The sequence below is a fragment of the Protopterus annectens genome, chromosome 6.part0 (assembly GCF_019279795.1).
Source record: "Protopterus annectens isolate FY-2018-M chromosome 6.part0, PAN1.0, whole genome shotgun sequence".
Lineage (NCBI taxonomy): Eukaryota > Metazoa > Chordata > Ceratodontiformes > Protopteridae > Protopterus > Protopterus annectens.
In genome coordinates this window covers 272,983,513-273,006,618 of record NC_056737.1, presented here as the reverse complement: position 1 = coordinate 273,006,618, position 23,106 = coordinate 272,983,513, and the positions used below count along the sequence as shown (strand labels likewise).

The following is a 23,106-nucleotide window of genomic DNA, read 5'->3' as shown; positions in this document are numbered from 1 at the left end:
ACAGTACTTGTTTCTGGGCCTCTGCCTACTGATTTTGGGGCAGGTCTGGCCATCCGTTCGGGATTGGCAACATGTGGAAATGAAATCTGTATCCCTGGGATACTATATTTAAAACCCATTTGTCCTGGGTTATAATTTACCAGTTTCTTACATGAAGTGCCCCCCCCCCCCCCCCAAAGGGGCGGATGAAAGGTAAGTGCTTGGTAAGTGTAGAGGGAAGTCACTGAGACTTGCTTACCACACGGAAGTGCCTTATTGTTTCCAGATTTGGAGAATGGCACCCCACTGTTTTGTTCCGAGTCCCTTGTGACTGAAACCTGGAGCCTTTGAAATGTCTGGGTTTGACTTGAGTGGGTCTCGAAGAGACCAGTTCTTAGTAGGCCAGTGCCTACTACATCTTGGAGGCTGCACTTGTAAGAAATCTTTCACAGTTTGCATAGATTTAGCTTTATCGTCCATCTTTTTTAAAACTTCTTCAGCCTCATTACCAAAGAGACAGTCCTGTTGTAAAGGAACATCCAGCAATTTTGCTTTAACATGATCAGGCAGAGTGCTCTTTGAGCCAAGCATGCCTTCTTAACACAGAGCCAGTTACAGCAGCCCTGCAAGAGGCCTCCAAAGAATCAAAACCACATTGCAAAGTACGTTTCCCAACTTGTTCAGCTGAATGCAACAAATCCTGTAAATTTTTATTTTCCACACAGTCAGAAATTAACATCATTTTCTGTTTAAGCAGTCCCATGATATGCTGCTGGTATTTAAGCATATGAAACTGACAGTTTAAAGCTCTGATTGCCAAGGTTGCAGAAGTGTAAATCTTCTTACCCCATCTATCCAGCGCCCTGGAATCTCTATCAGAAGGGGTAGGATTTTTAGCAGTAGAGGCCTTAATGCCCTTGGGACCTTGAGAAATGGTTTCAGGATCTGCAATAGGATTTTTGAAAAGGAATTTGTAGGAGTCAGGAACCTTGCAGTATCTGTCTGGCTTACAAGGAGCCAGAGGCACAGAATCAGGAGCCATACTAGATTATGAAAAAACATCAACAATGTCTAGGACAGGAGGTATAGCCAAAGGCCTATGTTGAGGAAGAAGAAGAAAATCCCTAAAGAAATCCTGACTTTCCCAGTGGAAATGTTCCCGTAAGGTATGTAAAGTTTCCCCAAAAGAAAAATCCTCAGGGGGAGAAGCAGAAGGAATGGAATCTTCTGCATCAGAGTCCTCATAAGTAGGAATAGACAAATCCTGTTCATTAGAAGAGTCAGAAGAAATAGAATCCTGTTCAGAAGATTCATAATCAATGTCTTGCCTAGGCCTCTTAGAAGGGGGGGGGGGGGGGGGTTGGCTTCCCCTGATCAGAGCAATTAAATCTTCAACCATTTTGATCATTTGTTTTTTAGGCAAAGGGGCCTGCACATGTGGCCCAGGCATCGTTTTTTTAGACATAGATTTAGATTTTGGCCTTAGTTTTGAAGATGGCGTTGGTCTAATATACAAATCCATAGGCCTGAAAACACCCTCAGAAGCCAGTGCCTGCACAGCGGCTCTGGACCCATCTAAGGTAGAGACATCCGCTGGTTCCATAACTGAAGCATCTCATGGCATACCGGACTCCGAATGGGTCTCAGTAGAGGCCTGCGAATCAGAAGTAGCAGGTATCAGGGGCTGCGAAAGCACCTCACTGAGTACCGGCGAAGTGATGACTGGCTTAGGAGAAGCGTCGTCGTCAGTTTTGTATCTAGACGGCCTGTCTCTGTCTTTTTCTTTGCATTTTTTTAGGTATTCCGGTAGTCAGATTGCTAACTGACGACATTTCTGGATAACTAAAGCGTGAGCCAAAATATTTAGAAGCAAAAATATACTGACGTTTAATAGTGCGTTAATTAATATTTAGCACAAAACCGACAGCAAGGTACGTTATGGTCAGGGCCTAGGAAAGGAATACAGTACAAATGAAAATCCTTATGAGGTATTTGCTTCCCACAAGTAATGCAATTATTAACTTTTACTAACATCGGCAAGGAGCAAGAATAAGTTTCCCCATTGGGGTACTTAGCTTTTTAGTTGAAGACTTTGGTACTGAAACTTGAAAACGAAAATTTCAGGAGTCGACGAACTGCTTCTGGTACCGCGCAGCAAGAAAGACTGATGTAGTGGCGTCGGCTGCATGTTTTATACCCCTGACGACCTGACGTCATGGAAGAAGGGACAGCAACTGACGAAGGACCCAAGACTTTGTTAATCAGGCCGACTGAGGGCAACCTGCCAGGAGATTACCCAAATGCAATGACTGCAACAGTGAAACATGAACAACATCGAATTTCTAGAAGTATATGCTGAACTCCAGACTCTAACAGTGTAGTAGTAAACTTGAGATCCCGAAGCAGATTGCTGGGGGAAGAAGCTTGAATACATAGATCGTCTAGATAGGGAAAGATATGAACACACAGAATCCTGCAAAAGTCAATAACAGGAGTGAGGCATTTGGTGAATACCCTTGGGATTGCATAGAGACTAAAGGGCAATTACAGAGAACTGAAAATGCAAGGAAGAGAAAGACAAATATAAAAATTTCCTGAAGAGAAGATGGATGGGGATGTGAAGTTAGTCATCCTTGATTCAGAGATATCAGAAAGATATGGAGTAGAAGAGGAGGGAATAATGTCTACAGAGGTAACATCCACAAGGAAGGAATCTTAAGACGGGTATTCAGCTGGGAAAGATCCAGAATTGGTCTCAAAGTGCCCTCCTTTCATGGGACTAGAAACATTCTGGAGTAAAATTCCTTCCCTACCTGGGCAGGAGACACAGCTTGTATGGAGCCCTAAGCCAAAACAGAGTGAAGAACCTCTTGGAAGTGAGAAAGGAGATTGAGGAATGCCTGAAAAGGGAGGAAGGAATTTCCAAACCATGAAATATGCCTAACATGCAATGGTCAGAACCCAAGTGTTTGAACTGATCTGTAGCCAATTTGGAAGAGACAGGACAGATGGAGAGACGAGGGAACCTGGCAGAGGGCATGAGGAAGCAAACTGCCAAACAGAACCCAGCTTATGCTGGAAAGTGGGTTTCTGAGAGGTGGGGGTCCAAGTAGACTTGGCAGGAGAGACACTCCTAGAACCCTTCTTGCCCTAAGGAGACGGCGAGACTGCCTACAAAGAAAAGCAGACAGAGGGATAATGCCTCTGAACTTTTGCAATAGGAGAAACAAAAATATGCTTCAGCTCCTGCAAGGTTTTAGCCTCTTCCTGAACAGACATGAAAAGTACAGTTGTGTAACTACCATAAATGTGGATGTTCGAGTGTATTCACTGTTGCAGTTATTACACTTGGGTTATCCTGCTGGCAGGCGACCCACAGTCGGCCCGAGTTCCAAAGTCTGGGTCCGGCGTCAGTTGCTGTCGCCTCTTCCCTGACGTCAGTGCGCCAGGGGTATAAAAGCTGCAACCGACACCATTTTCTTCAGTTTTTCTTGCCCCAGATGTCAGGTGCCCCCCAGATAGGAAGGCTGAAAAGATAGAAATATGCCAAAAAAACATGTATATATTACTATAAACATTTCCTTAATCTACAAGCAAATACACCACATAGGTTGTATAGAGTTGAGAAGTACAGTAAAGTTCCAGCAAAGAAAGTGGGTGGGTAACCTGGACTGCAACAGTGAATACACTCGAACATCTACATTTATGGTAGGTACACAACTGTACTATGTTCATCATGTTTCACTGTTGCAGTCATTACACCTGGGTAGAATTCCAAAGCTAAGGTTGGGTGGCTGGGTCTAAATTGAATTTGGCGAGGCTAACAATCCCTGCAGAACTGCAGTGGCAAAGCCTGCTCTGGATATGGAGTAGAGAGGTAAGTGGTAGTGTTTGGTGAAAGTGTGCACTGAGCTCCAGGTTGCAGCTTCTAAAATGTCTTTGGTTGGTACTCCTCTGAGGAAAGCTGCTGAAGTGGCTGCTGCTCTGGTAAAATGAGGCCTAATGCCCTTAGGCACAGATTTGCCATGCTGTGCATAACTGAAGTGGATGCAGTGTCCTATCCATTTGGAGATTGTCTGCTTTTTAATAGGCTTTCCTTGTGATCCTACAGCATATGCTACAAACAGTTGCTCAGTTTTTCTGAAAGCTTTTGTTTTGTCCAAGTAGAATCATAGCTGTCTGTGTATATCCAAAGCGTGCAGAAGTCTTTCCCCTTTATTCTGGGGATTTGGGTAGAAAGTAGGTAAATGAATTGTTTGGTTTAAGGCCACATTGGAGACCACTTTTGGCATGAATGTTGGGTTTGTCCTAAGAGAAACCCTGTCCTGATGAAAAATGAGGAAAGGTTCCCACAGCCATTAATGCCTGTAACTCTGAGACTATTCTTGCTTAAGTGACTGCTAGGAGCAGAGCAGTTTTCCATGACAAGAATTTTAGATCAGCTGTGCTGGCTGGTTCAAATGGAGGTAGTGTTAGTTTTTCTAAAACAAAATTGAGGTCCCACGTAGGTACTGGTGCTCTCCTAAGGGGTATTATATTCTTTGTCCCTCTGAGGTACTGTCGTAGTAGAGGATATGAAAAAGTTGGAGGATCCGTATTGTAATGAGCTGAAATGGCAGAGGCATGGATTTTAATGGATGAAAAAGATAGGCCTTTGTCCAACATCTCAGTTAGGTATTGCAAAATCTGAGGTATATTAGGGACAAGTGGTTCGAGGCCTTGTGCCTGGTTCCAAGAACAGAATCTCTTCCATTTTTCTGCATAAGATTTCCTAGTGCTGGGCCTCCTGGCTTCCAAAACTACATCCATAACAGCTTTAGAGAGAGGTGTAGTCTGAGTGGCTACATTATCTGCCATGCTGCCAGGTTTAAGGTTCTGAGTTGACTGTGCAGAATCTGATTGTTTTGTTGTGTCAGAAGATGAGTGATTTGAGGTAGAGGCCAATGTGGGCCTTGGGACAAACTCATTAGGAGTGGGTACCAGTGCTGGTGTGGCCAGTCTAGTGCAATCAGGATCATTTTTGGCCTCTCTTGTCTGATTTTTAGAAGCACCTTGGTGAGTAGATGCATTGGAGGGAAGGCATAGACTGTCAGGCCTTTCCAGCTGAATGACAGAGCATCCACTTTCCATGCTTGAGAGTGATAAGTCCTTGTGCAAAATTTCTGTATTTGGCAATTGTGAGGGGCGGCAAAAAGATCTATGTTTGGGCATCCCTATTTCCTTGTTATCATGTTGAACACTTGTGGATTTAGCTTCCATTTGTGAGGATCCATGAGATTTCTGCTTAGTTCGTCTGCCAGTGTATTTTTTGTTCCTGGCCTGGCAGGAATTGTGCTTGCAGATGTACCTGGTAGGTTAGTGCTGTGTTCCACAAAGTCATGGCTTATCTGCATAGGGGGGAGGAATGTGTGCCCCTCTTACTTGTTTATGCACCACATAACTGTGGTATTGTCCGTCTTTATTAATAGTTGTCTTGGATGCATTAGGTCCTTGAAGGCTGTCGGGGCATTCTGTACAGCTAGCATCTCTTTTTGATTGATGTGAAGATGCACTTGTTCCTTGGGCCACGTGCCCTGAATACATTTTTTTCCATATGTGCTCCCCACGCATAATCCAATGCATCCGTTGTTATTGTCTGCCTGGCTATAGGTAAGGTGAAAGGCTGTCCCTTGTTGTGGTGACAGGCCTGGGACCACCATCGAAACTCCTGTTGTAGGCAGGGAATCAAGGTTATGACTGTCTCTAGGCTGTGACAATGCTGAGTCCAAACACTTTTTACATACCACTGTAGTTTCCTCATATGCAGTTTTGCATATGGAATTAGTAGAATGCAGGATGCCATGAAACCCACGGCCTGCAGAATTTTTCTTGCAGGGAGCTGGGTCTTTTGTTGCCATCATTTGAAAGTAATGAGTCAGTTGCCTTTGTTTGTCTGGCGTGAGATAAACCATCTGGGCAGTTGTATTTAAGCTTGCACCCAGGAATATTATCTCTTGAGAGGGCACTAGTTTCAATTTCTTTTCGTTTACTGTGTACCCTAGGCAAATTAGCAATCTTTTTACAAACGCCAGGTGTTTTAGAAGAATGTCCTTGCTCTCTGCTTGAATAAAGCAGTAGTGCAAGTAGGGATATATTTGAATTCCTTTTTGTCTGCAAAATGCAATTACTGGTGCCAGGCATTTTGTGAAGACCCTGGGTGCAGTAGATAAGCCAAAGGGCAGTGCAGAGAATTGGTAATGCATTGAGCCTGCTATAAATCTGAGGTATCTTCTGCACGATTGTCTAATTGGGACATGCAGGTATGCCTCCTTGAGATCCAAAGTAACTAGCCAAGCCTCCTTGCCCAGCATGGGCAGAAGTTGTTGTAGTGTTAACATTTTGAATTCTGGAACATCCAGGAAAGTATTTAGGATTGACAGGTCCAGTATTGGTCTCCAGGCTTTGTCTTTTCTGGGTACTAAGAAAAGTCTTGAGTAAAATCCTTGTCCCTGTTCTTCTTGTGGAACTTTTTGAATAGCTTCCATACCCATAAGAGCCGCAATCTGCTTTTGTGCCTCTGCCCATTGGTTTTGTGGCAGGTTTGGCATACCTTTTGGTTTTGGAAGCGTGTGGAAGTGGAACCTGTAGCCTTGAGAAACAATATTCAACACCCATTGGTCTTGGGTGATCATGTGCCAATTGTTTGAGAAAAGTGCTAGCTTTCCCCCTAGGGGTGCTGTCAACTGGTAAGAGCTTGGCATTTGCAGAGGGAAGTCATTGCGACTGTTTCCTATAAGGTTGTGATTTGTCTTCTCCTCCTCTGGGGGCTGAAGCACCCCATTGTTTAGGTCTGTAGGAGCCTTGGGGCTGAGATCTGCCTCTTGGGCGTCTGTATCTGCCTCTTTGTGGCCTGTCTCACACTGGAAAGGACCAATTTTTTGAAGGCCAGTTTCTACTAAATCTTGGTGGTTGAACCTGTAAGAAATCTTTCACCGTTTGCATAGACTTTGCTTTATCCTCCATTTTCTTTAACACCTCTTCTGCCTTAACACCAAACAACGTATCATGATGTAATGGAGCATCCAATAATTTTACTTTAACATGGTCAGGTAAACTTTGTTCTTTCAACCAAGCATGTCTTCGAATAACAGAGCCTGTAACTGCGGCTCTGCAAGAAGCCTCTAATGAATCAAAACCACATTGCAGAGTTTGCTTTCCCACGTGTTCAACTGCATGCAATAAATCCTGCATTTCTTTACTGTCAGGCCTTTCTATATTTGTAACCATTTTCTGCTTTAACAATGACATGAGGTACTGTTGATATTTAAGCATGTGAAACCGACAGTTTAAAGCTCTTACAGCTAAAGTAGCAGAAGTGTAAACTTTTTTTCCCCATCTGTCCAGAGCTCTGGAATCCCTATCTGAGGGGACAGGATTTTTGGCAGTGGAAGCCTTAACCCCTTTAGGACTCTGAGAAATTGTTTCTGGGTCTGCAGCAGGGTTTTTGTAAAGAAAGTTATGAGAGTCAGGGAACTTGTAGTACCTGTCTGGCTTTACTGGTGCAGGGGGTAAAGAATCAGGAGACAGACTGGATTCAGAAAAAACATCATCTACAATATCAAGCACAGGGGGTATAGCCAGGGGCCTGTGCTGAGGCAATAAAAGTAAATCTCTGAGCCTATTCTTGGATTCTGAGTAATCCTGGCTCTCCCAATGGAGATGCTCCCTCATGGTGTGCAGGGTTTCCCCAAAAGAGTAATTCCTCAGGTGGTGAGGCTGAAGGAATGGACTCTTCAGCATCAAAGTCCTCATAGGGAGGGAGAGAATAGCCCTGACCAGAAGAAGAATCAGAGGAAATGGAAACCTGATCAGAGGAATCATAATCAGTGTCTTGCCTAGGCCTTTTGTCAGGAGGGGGATGGGAGCCCCTGATTAAAGTAATAAGGTCTACGGCCATTTTAAGCATTTGTTTCTTTGGCATGGATGACTGTTCTGAAGAATGCTGCACTTGTTTCCTTGTCTTTAATGGTGTTTTTGCTTTTGCCTTTGCTGCTGTAGTAGCCTTAATTGTAAGCTGTGAAGGTCTGAAAACACCCTCAGAAGCCGGTGCCTGCTCAGCGGCTCCAGACCCATCTGAGGGTATAGATTCCGTAGGCCCAATACCTTGAGTTTCCACAGGCCTCGGTGTTTCCACGTGGCTGTCGGTTACGGCCTGTGGCTCTGAGGTAGCGGGTGTCAGGGGCTGTGAAAGCACCTCACTGAGAATCGGCGACTGGCCTAGAAGAGGCTTCGTCGTCGGTTTTGGACCTCGGATGCCTGTCTTTTTCTTTGTCTTTGTGTTTTTTATACATTCCAGTCGTCGGTTGTTCTGACGGCATTATATAATTAAATCTTCATCCAAAATAATGTAAAGCGAAATCAAACTGACGTTTAATAGTGCGTTTATTAAATCTAGCACAAAACCGACAACTAGTAACGTCGTGGTCAGGGCCTAGGCAAGGAATACAGTAAGAGTGAAAGTCCTTATGAGGTATTTGCTTCCCACAAGAAATACAATTATTAACTTTTACTGACATCGGTCTGGAGCAAGAAAAATGTTCCCCAACGAGGTACTTAGCTTTACTGAAGACTTTGGTTCTGAAATTCAATTTTGAAAATCTCAGGAGTCGGCCGACCGGCACTTGCGAACTGCTTTTGCTTCGGGCACCGCGCGGCAAGAAAGACTGAAGAAAATGGCGTAGATTGCAACTTTTATACCCCTGGTGCACTGACGTCAGGGAAGAGGCGACAGCAACCGACGCTGGACCCAGACTTTGGAACTTGGGCCGACTGCGGGTCGCCTGTCAGCAGGATAACCCAAGTGTAATGACTGCAACAGTGAAAAACGAACATCATTCAGTTTCAGCCAACCCAAAAAGGTTTTTATTTTCCAAAGGAGCATTCAAAAGTTTGGCCTTAATGTCATCAAATAAAGCATGAAAACAAAGCCAAAAAGAACACCTCACAACTGAACCAAAGGCAGCAGCCCTGGAAGAAGCATCAGCTGCATTATAGTTGCATTTAACTCAGTGGCAGACAACTTGAGAAATACAGCCCAGAAGGGAAAGGGCCGAAGCCTTACCCTCAGAGTGAGGAAGGTCAAAAACCACCATAGAAAACTGAGAAAGGAGTGCCAAGACATACCTAGTCATGCGAGTCTGGCAGATAATGGCCCTAAAGGATAAAGTGGCAGCAGTGTACACTTTTTTGTCCAGCCTTTCTATAACCCTACAATCCTTATCAGAAGGCAACAGCAGCTTGGTAGAGGGCAACAACTTGGATGGCTTATTAGAGGAGACTGACACTACAGAAGCATCAGCAGAAGGGCATTTATAAAGAAATTTGCATTCCTTAGGTGCTTCATAGAATTTATCTGGCTTTAGGTGCAGGGGGCTAAGAGTCAGGGGCTACAAAAAGAGGGCTGAGAAAGTACTCAGGAGGTTGTTAGAACAGGATAAATAGCAGCTGGCTTAGGAGACTCCATCCATACGAGGTCATAATATATTTTCTGAATCTCAAACTTGAGAACAATCCCACATAAAATAATCATACAGGCAATGGTATCCCCAAAGGAAATTACCTCCAGGGGGATCTGGACTTATGGAATCCTCCTCTTCTGAACTGTAGTCCAAGGGGCAAGGGATAAGAGAAGAGTAAGCCAAAGATCCCCCCCCCCCCCCCCCCCGAGTCCAGGTTCTCACCCAAGGAATCCAATTCCCCAGGCCTCCTGAGTGGAGTGGAAGACCAGAGAGAAGCAGGCACAGAGACCCCCTTGAGGAGGCTTCAAGGCTATGAAAACATTAAAAAGACTCCGAGTGAAAGCCTGCTATTCATGTTTGACTCTTCTTCTGTGTTTTAAGTATCTGTGTCCGTACATCACCTTTATGCCATACATTGGGAGCTGGGAGCATAAGTGTGATGTATGGTGCCTGTAAGAACTGAATGCTTTGGTATACTAGCCAGATGTTTGGTTATCCTTGGCAGGAGGTCCCTTTGATAAAGGATACCACAACACTGACATGGAAGGACATCTACAGATCCCAGTGCAAAATCTCACATTAACATTAAAAGGATGACAACAGCAAAGGCATACAGAGAACTGGAGTGTGCGAGTCTGGGCATGGGGAAATGGGAGCAGGGACCACTTAGCTAACGTCCTAAGGATCATTATAGTTGCTAATATAGGCAAAAATGTCACCCTTACTCCATTCCAATTCCAGAAAAAACAGCTAGCAATTATAAGGAGTAAATGCTGACATACTACAAGAGACTATCAGGCAATGGGAACAAAACTGAAGAATTGTGTCATGGCATTCTTCAAGTTCTGGAAGCTTTCTCCTTATTTTCAGTCTACAGTTCACTTCACTAAACATACAAAATTTTTTTTATTATATGCCACTTGCCAGAAAAGTAGCAATACTTACCAAGACTTGTTGATGAACTTTCCCTACTTTTTAAATTACCTTCTCAACATCTTTTTGTTTCCTATGGAGAAAAAGCTTGTAACACAAATCAAATGCTGTGCAATTGCTTAGCAGTGTATTATTTTAAACTGCAGCAAAATGAAGAATGGTGCCGTAAACACCACTAGGCACTGCCAAACAGCAGCATGCACAATCAAAAACACACACCGTAAACAATCTCTAGAAATAAATTGGTCTTACTCCACGGTGGAGAACAAACACTGCTTCTACTGATTTTTCAGTTTCTCATATTTTTTCATCATTTTGCATGCTTCTCCTATGTATATTTCTTGAGAGATTTCTACATTAGAAGAATAAAATGGTCCTAAAAGTGCAACACTATAACCAATTGTTGGACATCAAACAATAAAATAAAAACAATCAAACAAAATACATAGCCTGCAATAGCCCCATTCAGAACAGCAGTAAAGAAGGCACTGTTGCAATACAACTGAAAAGACATGAACAAACCTTTAAACTCCACGTTTAAGTTTACAGAAAATGTTTATCTATTTAACATTCAAGCATACTACATGTTAGAGGCACACCACAAGAACTGTAGAGACTCATAGTGAAGTACTAGTCTAGCTGCCCTTGCAGGACATTTTAGGTCTAGCCAATTTCTATTAGCGCTTGATATAACCTATAACATTTGGTTATCGATTGGCCTTAACCATACCATATCATCGATAATTATATATTACCCCTAATGAGAATAACTGGGATCATACCATAGATAATTTGAAGGGGCCCATGCATGGGATAAAGCATTTAGGAACTGCCTCTGTCCATTAGCAATACAGGGGACAGTCCTGGGGTAAATTTTCTGTTTCCCATCCACAGATCTAAGTTGTGCTTGAAAATGGACAGGGATGAACTTTGTTTTATGTGGATGAGGAGGCTGTTTCACAGTAGCAACATCCTCTGCAAGACATACCTGACGTACCTTTCCCACCAAACCATTCTGTTGATGTAGCAGGTTTAGATCTCTAGACAGAATAGTTCTGATGCCATTTGACTTGCTGATGTGCAATAAATCAGTCAGTAATAGGTCAGATGATGCCTTTTATGTCAGACACAGATCACCTCTTAGGCTGTAGGACAGAGCTTTGAGTCGTTCCAAGTAGATCACGTTGTTTAGGCCTACCCTTTTAGTAAGATGTCTCTGTGGGCATTCCAGTTGTTTATATGTGTCTGGACAGATACATTCCAAAGGGGGCATTATATTTAATGATTGGTCCAATGAGAGCTGAGTGAAGGGGACAATGACCTCCCTACATCTAGACATAATCTCTTTATTTATGAGTTGTGCAATATAGATGGACCTTTTTACAACAATAGACAAGTGTTGGTAAAAAGTTAGGTCACAGTCCACATAAGTTCTCAAATCCCAATAAATTGGCACTTTCTTACAATAGACACATGTTGGTCAACAGTTAGGTCACAGTCCACCTAAGTTCCCAAATCCAGAAGAACTTGGTCAAATATTAGGGGTGTATGGTCAACATGGTAGTTCCCTAGGGTAGATGACTTCCCAAATAATACAATAATGCATTTCTTGGCATTCAGTTTCAGTCCATGATTTTGGCACCAGTTATTTACTTGAGACAAACCTTCCTGTAGGAAATCATTTGGGGATTCAGTGACTGCCCCAAGATTGCAGTCCTCTACAAACTTAGGCAGAGGACCTTTGGTATTTGGCTTTTACTTCAGAAATGTAGATGCCTAACAGGTGAGGTCCCTGCACAAAACCTTAGTAGACTCCTCTGGTGGGTCTGGTTTTCCTGTACAGTAACTTGCCCTATTTAGATATCTGCATCTTATGTATGAGCCAGTTGGCAATCCAATGGGGTGACACTGGGGTTTATTTCCAGTTTATTTAGCTTCTCTACTATGCCTGAGTGGTGAACTGTGTCAAAAGCTTTGGCCAGGTCGAGGTATGCAGTACACGAGGTATATAAATCACAAACATCCAACCGCAAGTTTACTATACATAAATCTCAGAATGAATGCAAGCATCCATTGGGAGGATGTAATTACAAGTAAAGGCCTGCTCAGAGAGGTGGCAATTGTACAAGAATGGGGTTTAAGAATGCAAAAAAAGCTGCTGAAATGACAGCAAGATGGTAGTCACTAATATAAATGGGGTAGAAAGAATTACGTACAACTAAAAAGGCAAGATGGACCTGCTTTTATCTGCACTTTTAAAGGTGACATTTCACAAGGACATATACCTTACTACAGAAGCCAGCAAGTTAAATGTCTTGTACAAAAACTGTAGCTCGATAAATAGAAAAGTAACTCTTACGGTATGGTCATGCACATTTCAGCCTTGTATTTCATTCCATTACAGCATTAAAAATGGCTTAACACACATTAATCTCACTGCTTTCACGTATGTTTACATTATTTTTACCTGTGTATGATGAAGGTTTAACAGACAGATCTTTCCAGAGTTGATCACCTGCCGCACTGAATCAGTACTAGTTCCATACAGATTTTTCTCAAATTCACCAGATTCAATAAACTTTCCAGCTGCAATATCAGTCTCAAAGACCTGTCGTGACACAAAATGATAATCTCGACCAGCTACTTCATTGTCCCGTCTGCTCCGAGTTGTATCTAAAGAAAAATATGTATATATTCATATAAAACTGGTCAGTTTACATTTATTTATTTACATTCATTAGCCCAGTACATGAATTGAGTCAGTGACCTTTTCACATATGACCTCAGCAAAAAGGCAATGACAAACTCAGATGTACAACAATAGCAAACATAAATCACAGTAAGATATACCATAATGGCAAACATGAAAATGTATTACAAGACAGGAATGCAAAATAAAGCATCGGACATTGCTGATTTCACTAAATATTTCTTAAGCAGGTATGTGGGCGGCCACGGTGGTGCAGCGGTTAGCGTTGTCGCCTCACAGCAAGAGGTTCTCCGGTTCGATTCCCAGCTGGGGTGCCTTCTGTGCGGATTCTGCATGCCCTCCCTGTGGTCACGTGGGTTTCCTCCGGGTGCTCCGGTTTCCTCCCACATCCCAAAAGACATGCAGTAGGTGGATTGGACACTCTAAAATTGGCCCTAGGCGTGAGTGTGTGCGCCTTCTGTGGAAGGTTGGGCACTGGGCTGGCAACTCAACACTGTAAAACTCCACTGCCAATCATGAGCGGGCAGATGATCTGCTGTGGTGACCCCTAACCTGGAAAAGCCGAAAGAAGAAGAAGAAGATTTCTTAAGCAAGTATGTGCCTTGTATTGAGCAGTACTCAACTTTCACCAAGGATGATGCCACAGTATGAACAAAAGATGGTGGATTTCAACAACTGGCGTAGTTTCTTGTGTCTTTACAGGGGGATTCAATATCTGTCAGTATGGGAGGACAAGGTTAACACACCATGTTGCTTTGCAAAGGATGGTCTGTATCTATCTCCCCTAGGCTTCCAAATATTGGCTAAAACTTTATCCATCTCCTTAGACCCTTTTACAGGCTATGCCAAACAGAAAATCCAACTGACTTGGCAAATAATATCCATAGAAACTTAAAGGTGTTATTGCTCAATGCTAGGAGTCTAAACAAGAAACTCCACAACATACAAGCTCTCCTCACTCTGGAAATACAGACATCTGTGCACTTACCAAGACATGGTTTAATCTGTAGAAAGTACTACAGCAGTGCAAGGATTCAGTGCCTTCCTCCACACATTTAGAGCATCAGCTGCACAAACAAGGAATCTCAATCTATATTAGCAATAAGCATAACTCTACTTTGGTTAAACAGGATGACGTCCTGGACTTCATCCACATACATCACCAGAGACAAAGTACCATACAATATCCTGACAAACTACATGTCACCTCTATGTCCCTAGACTCCCATAATTCATACCTAGACATGCTGGATACACTCACCATTAAACTACATACCCTATTCATAGGAGAGTAACTATCCCTCAATAGACTGGTAACTGCACACGGACTCATATTTGTAGACAATGATATCTGGACTTCATTAACACAAATACAACTGACCAGATAGTCCGCATACACACCAAAGGTTCAAGCATACTGGACATTGTTATTCACCAATATGGAAGACCGATGCACTCCCCCCACCAGTGTCATGCCTGCACTGGTGAGGTCGGACAACAAAACTGTCTCGTTTGAAATAAAAATCAACTCAGTAAACCCAGCAAAGCCAGTAACAGAAACTATTAAAAGCAAACCATCACTTAATAGGGTGTAGTTAATCAAAATCCAATGCCACTGTCAACCCAGAGTTCACAACAACTTATGCTGAATTGTTCAGAGAGACAGAGACCCTCCTACAACCATATAAATGGCTAAATAGAGGCTGCTGTACCTACCAGATGCCCAAACCTCGCTTTAAATCAAACCACAGTGGTGGAATTCTAATCTTAATAGAGTACATAACAAAAGGGAAAAAAGCCATGGCTGAAATCAAGAAAAGCAACTCCCATAATAATACAATCTCTCTAATTAAACTAAACAGGAAGCTAAGAAGACTAATTAAGCCCATCAAGGACCATTACGAGGTCAAGATAGCCTCAGAGGCTAAAGACAAACACAAGGCCTTCTACAACTACTTCCGAAACCTCAAAGGCGGCACATATCAGTGTGCCAAACTGGTGGTCAATAGTGCCATCTTCATTGAGCAGAGAGACTTAACAAATTTGATGGTTGACAAATTCAGCTCAAAGTCCACCCCCTCATTCATTCCCCCTTGCCTCCCATCATGAAATACCTACTAGCATAACCCCCAACTATTAAGAGGGAGCAAATTCTGGCGGCACTCACAAAAGTAAAAAGCACAGCCTCAATGAGCCCTGGAAATATTCAAGTATACCTCATATAGCTGGAAACATGACCTATCAAGACCACTTGAATCACTTTTCAACTACAGTATCAAAACAGGCTTTGTACCATGAGAATGAAGGACTGCAATGGATATCCCATTTCACAAGGGTTGACCATCAACTGACCCTGGAAACAACTGACCTATTAGTCTGACTATTCTACTATGCAAAGCCAAGGAACAAACTATCATGGAAATGATAAACGAAGACATAGGCAAACTTCAGACACTGGACCCAGCCCAGTTTGGCTTTGTCAGGGTAATATCATGCTTACTAAACCTGGTGGACTTGCTTGAAAAGGTCACCAAGGCAATGAATGAGGGGAAGATGGTGCATAACTCCTACCTGGACCTTGCTAAGGCATTTGATACAATATCCCACTTGGGTACAGTTGACAAACTCACTGACCTGAGCATAAACCCTTACATAATGCAATGCATTGACAGGTGGCTCACAGATAGAACCCAAGGGGTCAGGATTGGTGATACCACTTCCATTAAGAGACTGGTCACCTGTGGGATACCTCAGGGCTCTGTGCTGGGAACGCTCCTATTTAGTTTCTACTTCTTGGAGATAAAGGCTAATTTCAGGGGCCTTTGACTGACCAAGTTCACAGATGACTGCAAATTGGGAGGCATCAAAGAATCTCCAGATGACACAAATATCTTACAAGGAAGTCTAACAGACAAATTACTTGTGCCACATTCAAGGACTAAAATTCAATGCCAAGAAATGCATTACAGTGCCTTTTGGGAAAACTGCCAGGCAATTTACTTCACTGATACAACAACCTTAAGAGTTGACACAAGAGTCTGAGATCTGGGAACATATGTAGACAGTAATCTGGCATTTGACCAACATATGGCCAAGATAGTACAAAAATGACTACGTTGCCCAGCTTACAAGTAAGGGCATGGCATCCAGGTCCAAGGAAGTCATAGTGCCACTTTATTCGGCTCTCATCAGTCACAGAGTACAATGCCCCTTTCGGCATGTACCTGACCAGACAAGTGCAACAGTTGGAACACCCACAATGGTTCCTTAAACACACTGTTCTATGCAGATCACCTTAAAAATTTGTCTGTACACTCTGTCTCCTACAAGTTACTGAAAGGCAATCTATGCCTGGCATACAAGGAATCCTTGGATCCAGTGCTAACTGACCTTTTACAAATCTGTAAAATGAAAAGCATCAGAACCACTAGATACAAGGACTTAAATTTTGCTTCTGATGTAAACAAGACAAGATGGTGAGACGAATGTTTGTCTCGAAGGACCTCCACTCACTGGAAGAGGTTCTCCATTCATGTGAAGCAGAGTCCATCCCCTAACCCTATTGAAGTGTAACCTTAACCAATGGATAGGAAATCAGAAATTCACCCTGGGTCTGGCTCCCATGTCTTTGATAGACTAATGCTCAAAGGAACATATCCACCCGCATAACCTGTACAAACTTCCTTATGTACCCCTCTCCTAATAAACGCCCATGATAAACATTGACATACAAGGGTTGGATTGCACGGCTTAGGCTTATAAAGGTCCTGGTGAGGCTAACTTTGAACCTATAAGATTTGCTGGTAAGTTATTACTTTTCTTTCTGAAGGAACACCTTTTTCCTGAGTATATTCATCACACACTCCAAAAAGAATTTTGTGAGAGGGTGTGAGAAAGGACTTTTGTAGGTTCAAATGAAATCCCAGATGTGACAGGAGGTTGGACACCTTTGTTAGGAACTGCAAACATCTGGGAGAAGACAATGCACAAATAAGAGAGTCTAAATAATGAAAGGGGTGGATGCCCTGCAATCTGCAGTGAGCCACCACTGGAGCTAGACACTTTGTGAATAATCATGGTGTACTGTACAGCTTGGGGGGTAATGCAGAGAACAGAATGTAATCTAGATACAGCAAACCTGAAATACTTCCTGAAACAGTAAGCAATGGGTATGTAATGGTAAGCATTTTTGAGAGCCAGTGTTACCTTAAGACAATGTTCTGGAAGTATTGTGTCTGGTTTTGTGAATGTGGAGGGATTCCCCCAAAAGGAGGCGGAGACTCCGCCTACTGACAAGTCAATCCTCTCTGAATCACCTAGCATGCATCTGTCTGAAATTTTCTGACTCCCACATTAAGGGACTGGAGGGTCAATTAGTGTAAGAAAGGTACGGAAACTGAGGCAGGAGGTTTAGGTAAAGTGATCAAGTTCCTGGCATAGTCACTCATTAGCTAGAACATAACACTTTTTGGGAAAGTTACTTTTATTTGATTTAGGAGTTATCCTCCTGTCATTTCTTTTGGAGGCCTGTTTGTTGCTAAGCTGGGATTTCTGTTTGTTCTGCCCTCTAAAGGATTTAGAAGTGGCCTAGTAAGGGTAGAACCTGGGTACCTGAAAAATCCTTGAATTTCCATGCATCAATTTACCTCTGTCAAGGTCTGTAAAAATGCAGACAAAAAACAGATATGGGTTAACTGGAAAATTAAGAATTGCTGACTTCAAAACAATCAGAAAAATTCTGATTACGTCTGTGAGCCAACTGGCTCACAGACAGGACCCAGGAAGTTAGAATTGGGGAGTCCACCACTACAAAGAGGCCAGTCACAAGTGGAGTCCCTCAGGAACCAGTCCTTGAACTGCTCCTTTTTGGCATTTACTTCTCAGAAGTCAAGGCCAATATCAGTGGTCTCTGGCTGACTAAATTTGCAGATGATTGCAAATTAGGAGCTGTCATTGAATCACACACTGACACAAATGTTCTCCAGGAGTGAAATGCAAAACAGTATCCTTTGGGAAGTCATCCATCCCTGGTAACTATCATACTGACAACATACCTCTTAGAGATGACCCAGTAGTCAGGGACTTAGGGACACACAGATAGTAAGCTACCCTTTGACAATCACGTGTCTACAGTGGTAAGGAAATCTTTCTGTGTTGCGCCACTTATAAACAAAGGCATGGCATCCAAGTCCAAGGAAGTCATTATTCCACTGTATTCGTCATTCATCAGACCCATCATTGAGTACAATCCCTCTTTTGGTATGTACCTAAACAGGCATATCCAACAACTGGAATGTCCACAAAGGTTCCTCACTAAAAGAATACAGGGCATAAGTAAAATGTCCTATGCAGACCGCCTCAAAGCCCTTTCCCCTGCATTTTTGTCTCCTACAGGCTTTTGAGGGGAGATCTATGCCTGGAAGACAGGGCATTGTCAAACCGCACTCCTGCAATCCACAAAACAAGCAGCATCAGAATTATCCTTTCTAAAGACTTAAACCTTGCCTGTGATATAAACAGGACCTGCTGGAGAGAGAGGTATGTAACCCACAGAATAGCCAGTCTATGGAACAGGCCCCCTATCCATATGAAGCAGAGCTCCTCTCTAACCAAATTCAAGTGCAACTTGGACAACTGGATGGGAAACAGGAAATTCATCTCTGGTTTGCACCTATGTCTCTAACGGACACAGGTAACCTGTAAATGGTTCATCTCCCAGAACCAAGAATTATCCTTTCTAAAGACTTAAACCTTGCCTGTGATATAAACAGGACCTGCTGGAGAGATAGGTATGTAACCCAGAGAATACCCAGTCTATGGAACAGCCCCCCCCCAATCCATATGAAGCAGAGTTCCTCCCTAACCAAATTCAAGTGCAACTTGGACAACTGGATGGGAAACAGGAAATTAATCTTTGGTTTGCACCTATGTCTCTAACGGACACAGGTAACCTGTAAATGTCTCATCTCCCAGATCCATGTTTACACTTATCAAGGGCATCAGAACTAGTCAGAGATTTGGGATGCATGGCTAGGCTTAATAAGGCCCTTGTGGTCGTTAGCCTAGTAAATACCTATGAACCAGAGAAGCAGAAGCTCTAGACTTAGTGTCAGCGCAATCTCACACACTTCCCAGAGCATGTTAAGAAACTTCAGTCAAGTTAGAAATAATTTGACTCAAGTATGACCTGCCTTCTGGAGACAGTGAAGCAGCATTTTTTTGTCAACACAATAAGCACATTTTAGCACAAACTTCTACATACAGCGCTGATATAACTCAAGATCCTAAAGTCTAATGTAGAAGAAGCAACAGTCTCATATGTTTGCCCAACTACTTGTAGAGGACTGGTTTAGAGAAAGCCAACAATTTCTTTGTAGCTTTTGCAGCTGGATCACTGCAGGGTCAGCTGACAGTTGGGAATAAAGGCATTTATAACCTGAAGAGCTCTATACTGCTTATCAGTTTTCCTTGGAAATGTATCCAGCTTTAAAAGTGTCTTCCAAAGCTGGAAAAGTGGAAGGAATAGGTGCAGAATTATAAATCTCATCTTATAGTTCATAAAATCTGCCTAGTTCTAAGGGAGCCCTTATTTGCTCCCAAGCAAATACATCCCACAGTCTAGCAACAGTCTCAAAAATGGTGCAGTAAATGAGTTTTTTTGACAAAAATGACCCTCCTCACAAAACATTTACACGAGCATTTAAGCACTCCTTAAGAAATGCCCTGCTAGACCAACTACAATAAGTTTCCTAGCTAAACAAAAGTTTGACAGGAAAAAAATGTTTTCTTGGAAAAAAAAAAAAAAAGACAAAATAACAGCATGTTTTCCAAAGCAGAGAACTTGTACCCCAGCCTTATAAGACTGCCAGCCAACCAACAGTTTCACAGGGCCAAGCAAAGGTATGCTCTCAATAGCAGAAAAGCACTGAAGATTTTCACGCTCAAACTGTCCATTTACAGGAGTTCTGTGCGAGCTCCACATAGCTGGAGTCAACCTCTCAGCTCTACCGAATTCCATGGTATTTACCAGTTTTGAGGGCAAAATAATGGGATGCCACAATTTTCCAAGTGGCCTCTTCAATTCCAGATATTTTTTTTACAATTTTGTTATGGCTGACGCCATCATGCAGAGGGAGTGTGTGATGAAATCACCTTCATGAGGCATTGCCTGACTGCCTGTGGGACTTGGAGACTGTGAGACTGGTGAGGAAGATTAAAAATAAATAAATAAATAAAAGAGTGCTTTTGTGGAGAGGAGCATTTGGATCTTGACGTGATCGAGTAGTGGCACTGGAGATCTGGAGTCATTCATGTGGTTTTTCATTGGTACATTAAGAAGCCTGAACTAGCGGTAAGGAGCTAGCATCATGCTTTCAAAACTAAAAGAGGTGCTAAAATTCAGTGTGCGATGTGATGCAGTTTTGCACTTGCAATATGTCTGTTATAACTATAAAACAGTACAGTGGTGTTGGACAAGACATTAAAAGTTCAAATCCTAAGTATTTCTGATAAGTTATCTTGACGGAGGGCCCTAACAGCAACGAGAGAGAGCATACAACTTCCCATGGAAATGCTCAGCATCCCTATTTCTTATTACAGGAGCTTGTCTTCATAGCTGGGTGATGTAAAAGTTCAAAGCACACAGAGGAGGAGCACAACTGTAATTCTGAGGAAGGTACTTAAGTATAACACACATGAAACAATACTTGGGATTCCTGGAGTAATAGTAATATAGCTGTGTATGAGTTTTTATTTCTTTTCCTGTTACTGTTCTGCAGCATGGACTGTCATGGATGTTAAGAATAGTAGCTGATAGCATTTTGGTAAGGATAAGCAGTCTAAATGTAATTTTCTATGTCTTCTACTATACTAATGTAGTTCTTTAGCTGAATGAATAGCTTTTTGAGGTTTAATATAGAATTAAATGATTAAATGAATTGGGTGGTGTAAAGTTTATTATGGGCGAGCGGCATTATGGGTAAGATTATATATTGTACTTGCCTAGCAAGTTAGCAACAAATAGATACACCTGTACCCAGAGCAAAAGTGCAAAAACTCATTGTAAAAAAAAAAAAAAAAAAAAAGTAAAAATGAATTAATTTTCATTAGTGTGTCAACAAATAACCCCTACTGGAATATATTACAACATAAGATTTTACTCTGAAAGCTTCAATCACTACAACTCCCGAAATGCAGTTCTCTGTTTTGCTTTATTGCAAATGGCTAAGCAGCAGAACACCACGAAAGGTATCTCATGACATTTGGTTGCACTGCTTAATAGTGTGCACTATGAAGAATGGTGCTCAAACATATTTTCACAAGATAGGTTTGAAATGTATGGTGTAGGAGTAGGAGCATTTACCTTAGTGTTCTGTATCGGTATCTTGTTTGTTACTACAGTTATTACTTTTACTGGGGAAGACACGTTGGTTTTTAGAGTACTGAAGCTGCAGTCCTATTTAAAGCTTGAGCTGTTTTACTTTAGTCAGTAATGACAACATACCGCTGTTTTGGAAGTAGGTCTGATTCAATCCTCCACAAGCACCCAGCACCCGACAAAAACAGGCAGCGGTCATATAAAAGGCCACATATTAAGTGAATTAAAAAACAGAACTTACTGAGGCAGCAGTTTTAATTGTTGCTCCACCCTGTTGATCACTACCCACCTAACTTAAGTTTTTGGTGATTTGTTAGCTTAAGTAAGGGGAGAACTGAAGCCAGATGTCTGTTTAAACGGGCAGCACACTGGATAGTACTGTCACATCATAGCAAGAAGTTCCCTGTTTTTCTGTTTGATTGGTGCGCATAGATTTAACTTATTTTCTTTGGAATACTTTTCCGACTGTATCTTTGTCTATCTTAGATCTAAAAAACTGAATATTTTAACAAGATATGTAGAAGTCAGACTCGGACCATGTACTTGATTGGGATTGCATTCAAAAGTCATGGATTGATTTTATTTTGTAGAAGTACATATCATGTTTACATAGCACCTTGCAATTCCATTAGAGTAGGTGGGGTCACAATTACAAATAAACATTTTATGCTAATTGATATCCTGATTCTGGTCAGTTGTACCTACTTTTCATGGGTCTTTGTCCAGATTTCTGATGTTTCCAGGTTGACAGGTATGGGTGGAGTATGTGGAAGGTGCCCAAAGCTTTGTTAAGCTGGATGGTTGCAAGGGGGGTCAGACCTCTACAGCTTACACTACTGCAACAATGACCTTGTGTTTAAAACTTAATCAACTGCTGAAGAGTGCAAAAAAAAAAACCTACAAGGGAACAGAACATAATGATATTGTGTTCCAAAGGATAGACAATGAGGGATTCCAGTACAAGTTCTACAAAGGAATCATAAGATATAGTGGTTATCCTAAGTAATAAGGACTGAAACAAAGATTGAGATGAAAGAGGGAAAAGTTGGAAAATCAGCAAGAGGTGGGTTAGGGAACAAATTAAAAAACAATTGGAGGAAAGGCAAAGAATTAAAGGGATAAATTGAAGGATGCCAGAAGAACTAATGGAGCTGAGAAAGGTGAGAACAGGAAGGAAGTGGGGAAAAAGAGAAGGCAATGGAGAGAGAGCTGATAGGGTTACTACAGTAGTAGTAGGATGAGAGAACTTTGGGGAAAAAAGCACTACATCAAATATACTTTAGCAGTAATCCAAAAGCAACTAAATGCTTGTGGTGAAACGTTGTAAGAAATATAAAGAAGAATTTACAAGAAATTTATATAAATGAGGAAGCAGATAGGTAGAACACTAAGGGAAACTTCACAGAGATTTGGACATGGGCAGGAACTGTATTACAAAAGTAAAGGTAAGAGAAGAGGAAGAGAAGGGCGATGGGCAATACCAACTCTTAAGAAGCTGGGAATGGAAGAAATAAGACACATATAGAAAAGGATGAAATTAGGAGAGCAATGAACAGAATTACAAAAGGTAAAACTCCAGAAGTGATAGTCTACTTACAGAAATGTGGGAA

General features: G+C 42.1%; 1 protein-coding gene across 1 annotated transcript in view; it reads right to left on the bottom strand.

Annotated features, from left to right (window-relative positions):
- The window catches only part of PALS1 (protein associated with LIN7 1, MAGUK p55 family member), a 2,503,255-nt gene that overhangs the window by 308,232 nt on the left and 2,171,917 nt on the right, over nucleotides 1-23,106 (bottom strand). Inside the window, exon 20 of the mRNA XM_044074024.1 lies at nucleotides 12,877-13,082. Coding sequence (XP_043929959.1) covers nucleotides 12,877-13,082 — 206 coding nt within the window. The remainder of the gene's footprint in view (nucleotides 1-12,876; nucleotides 13,083-23,106) is intronic.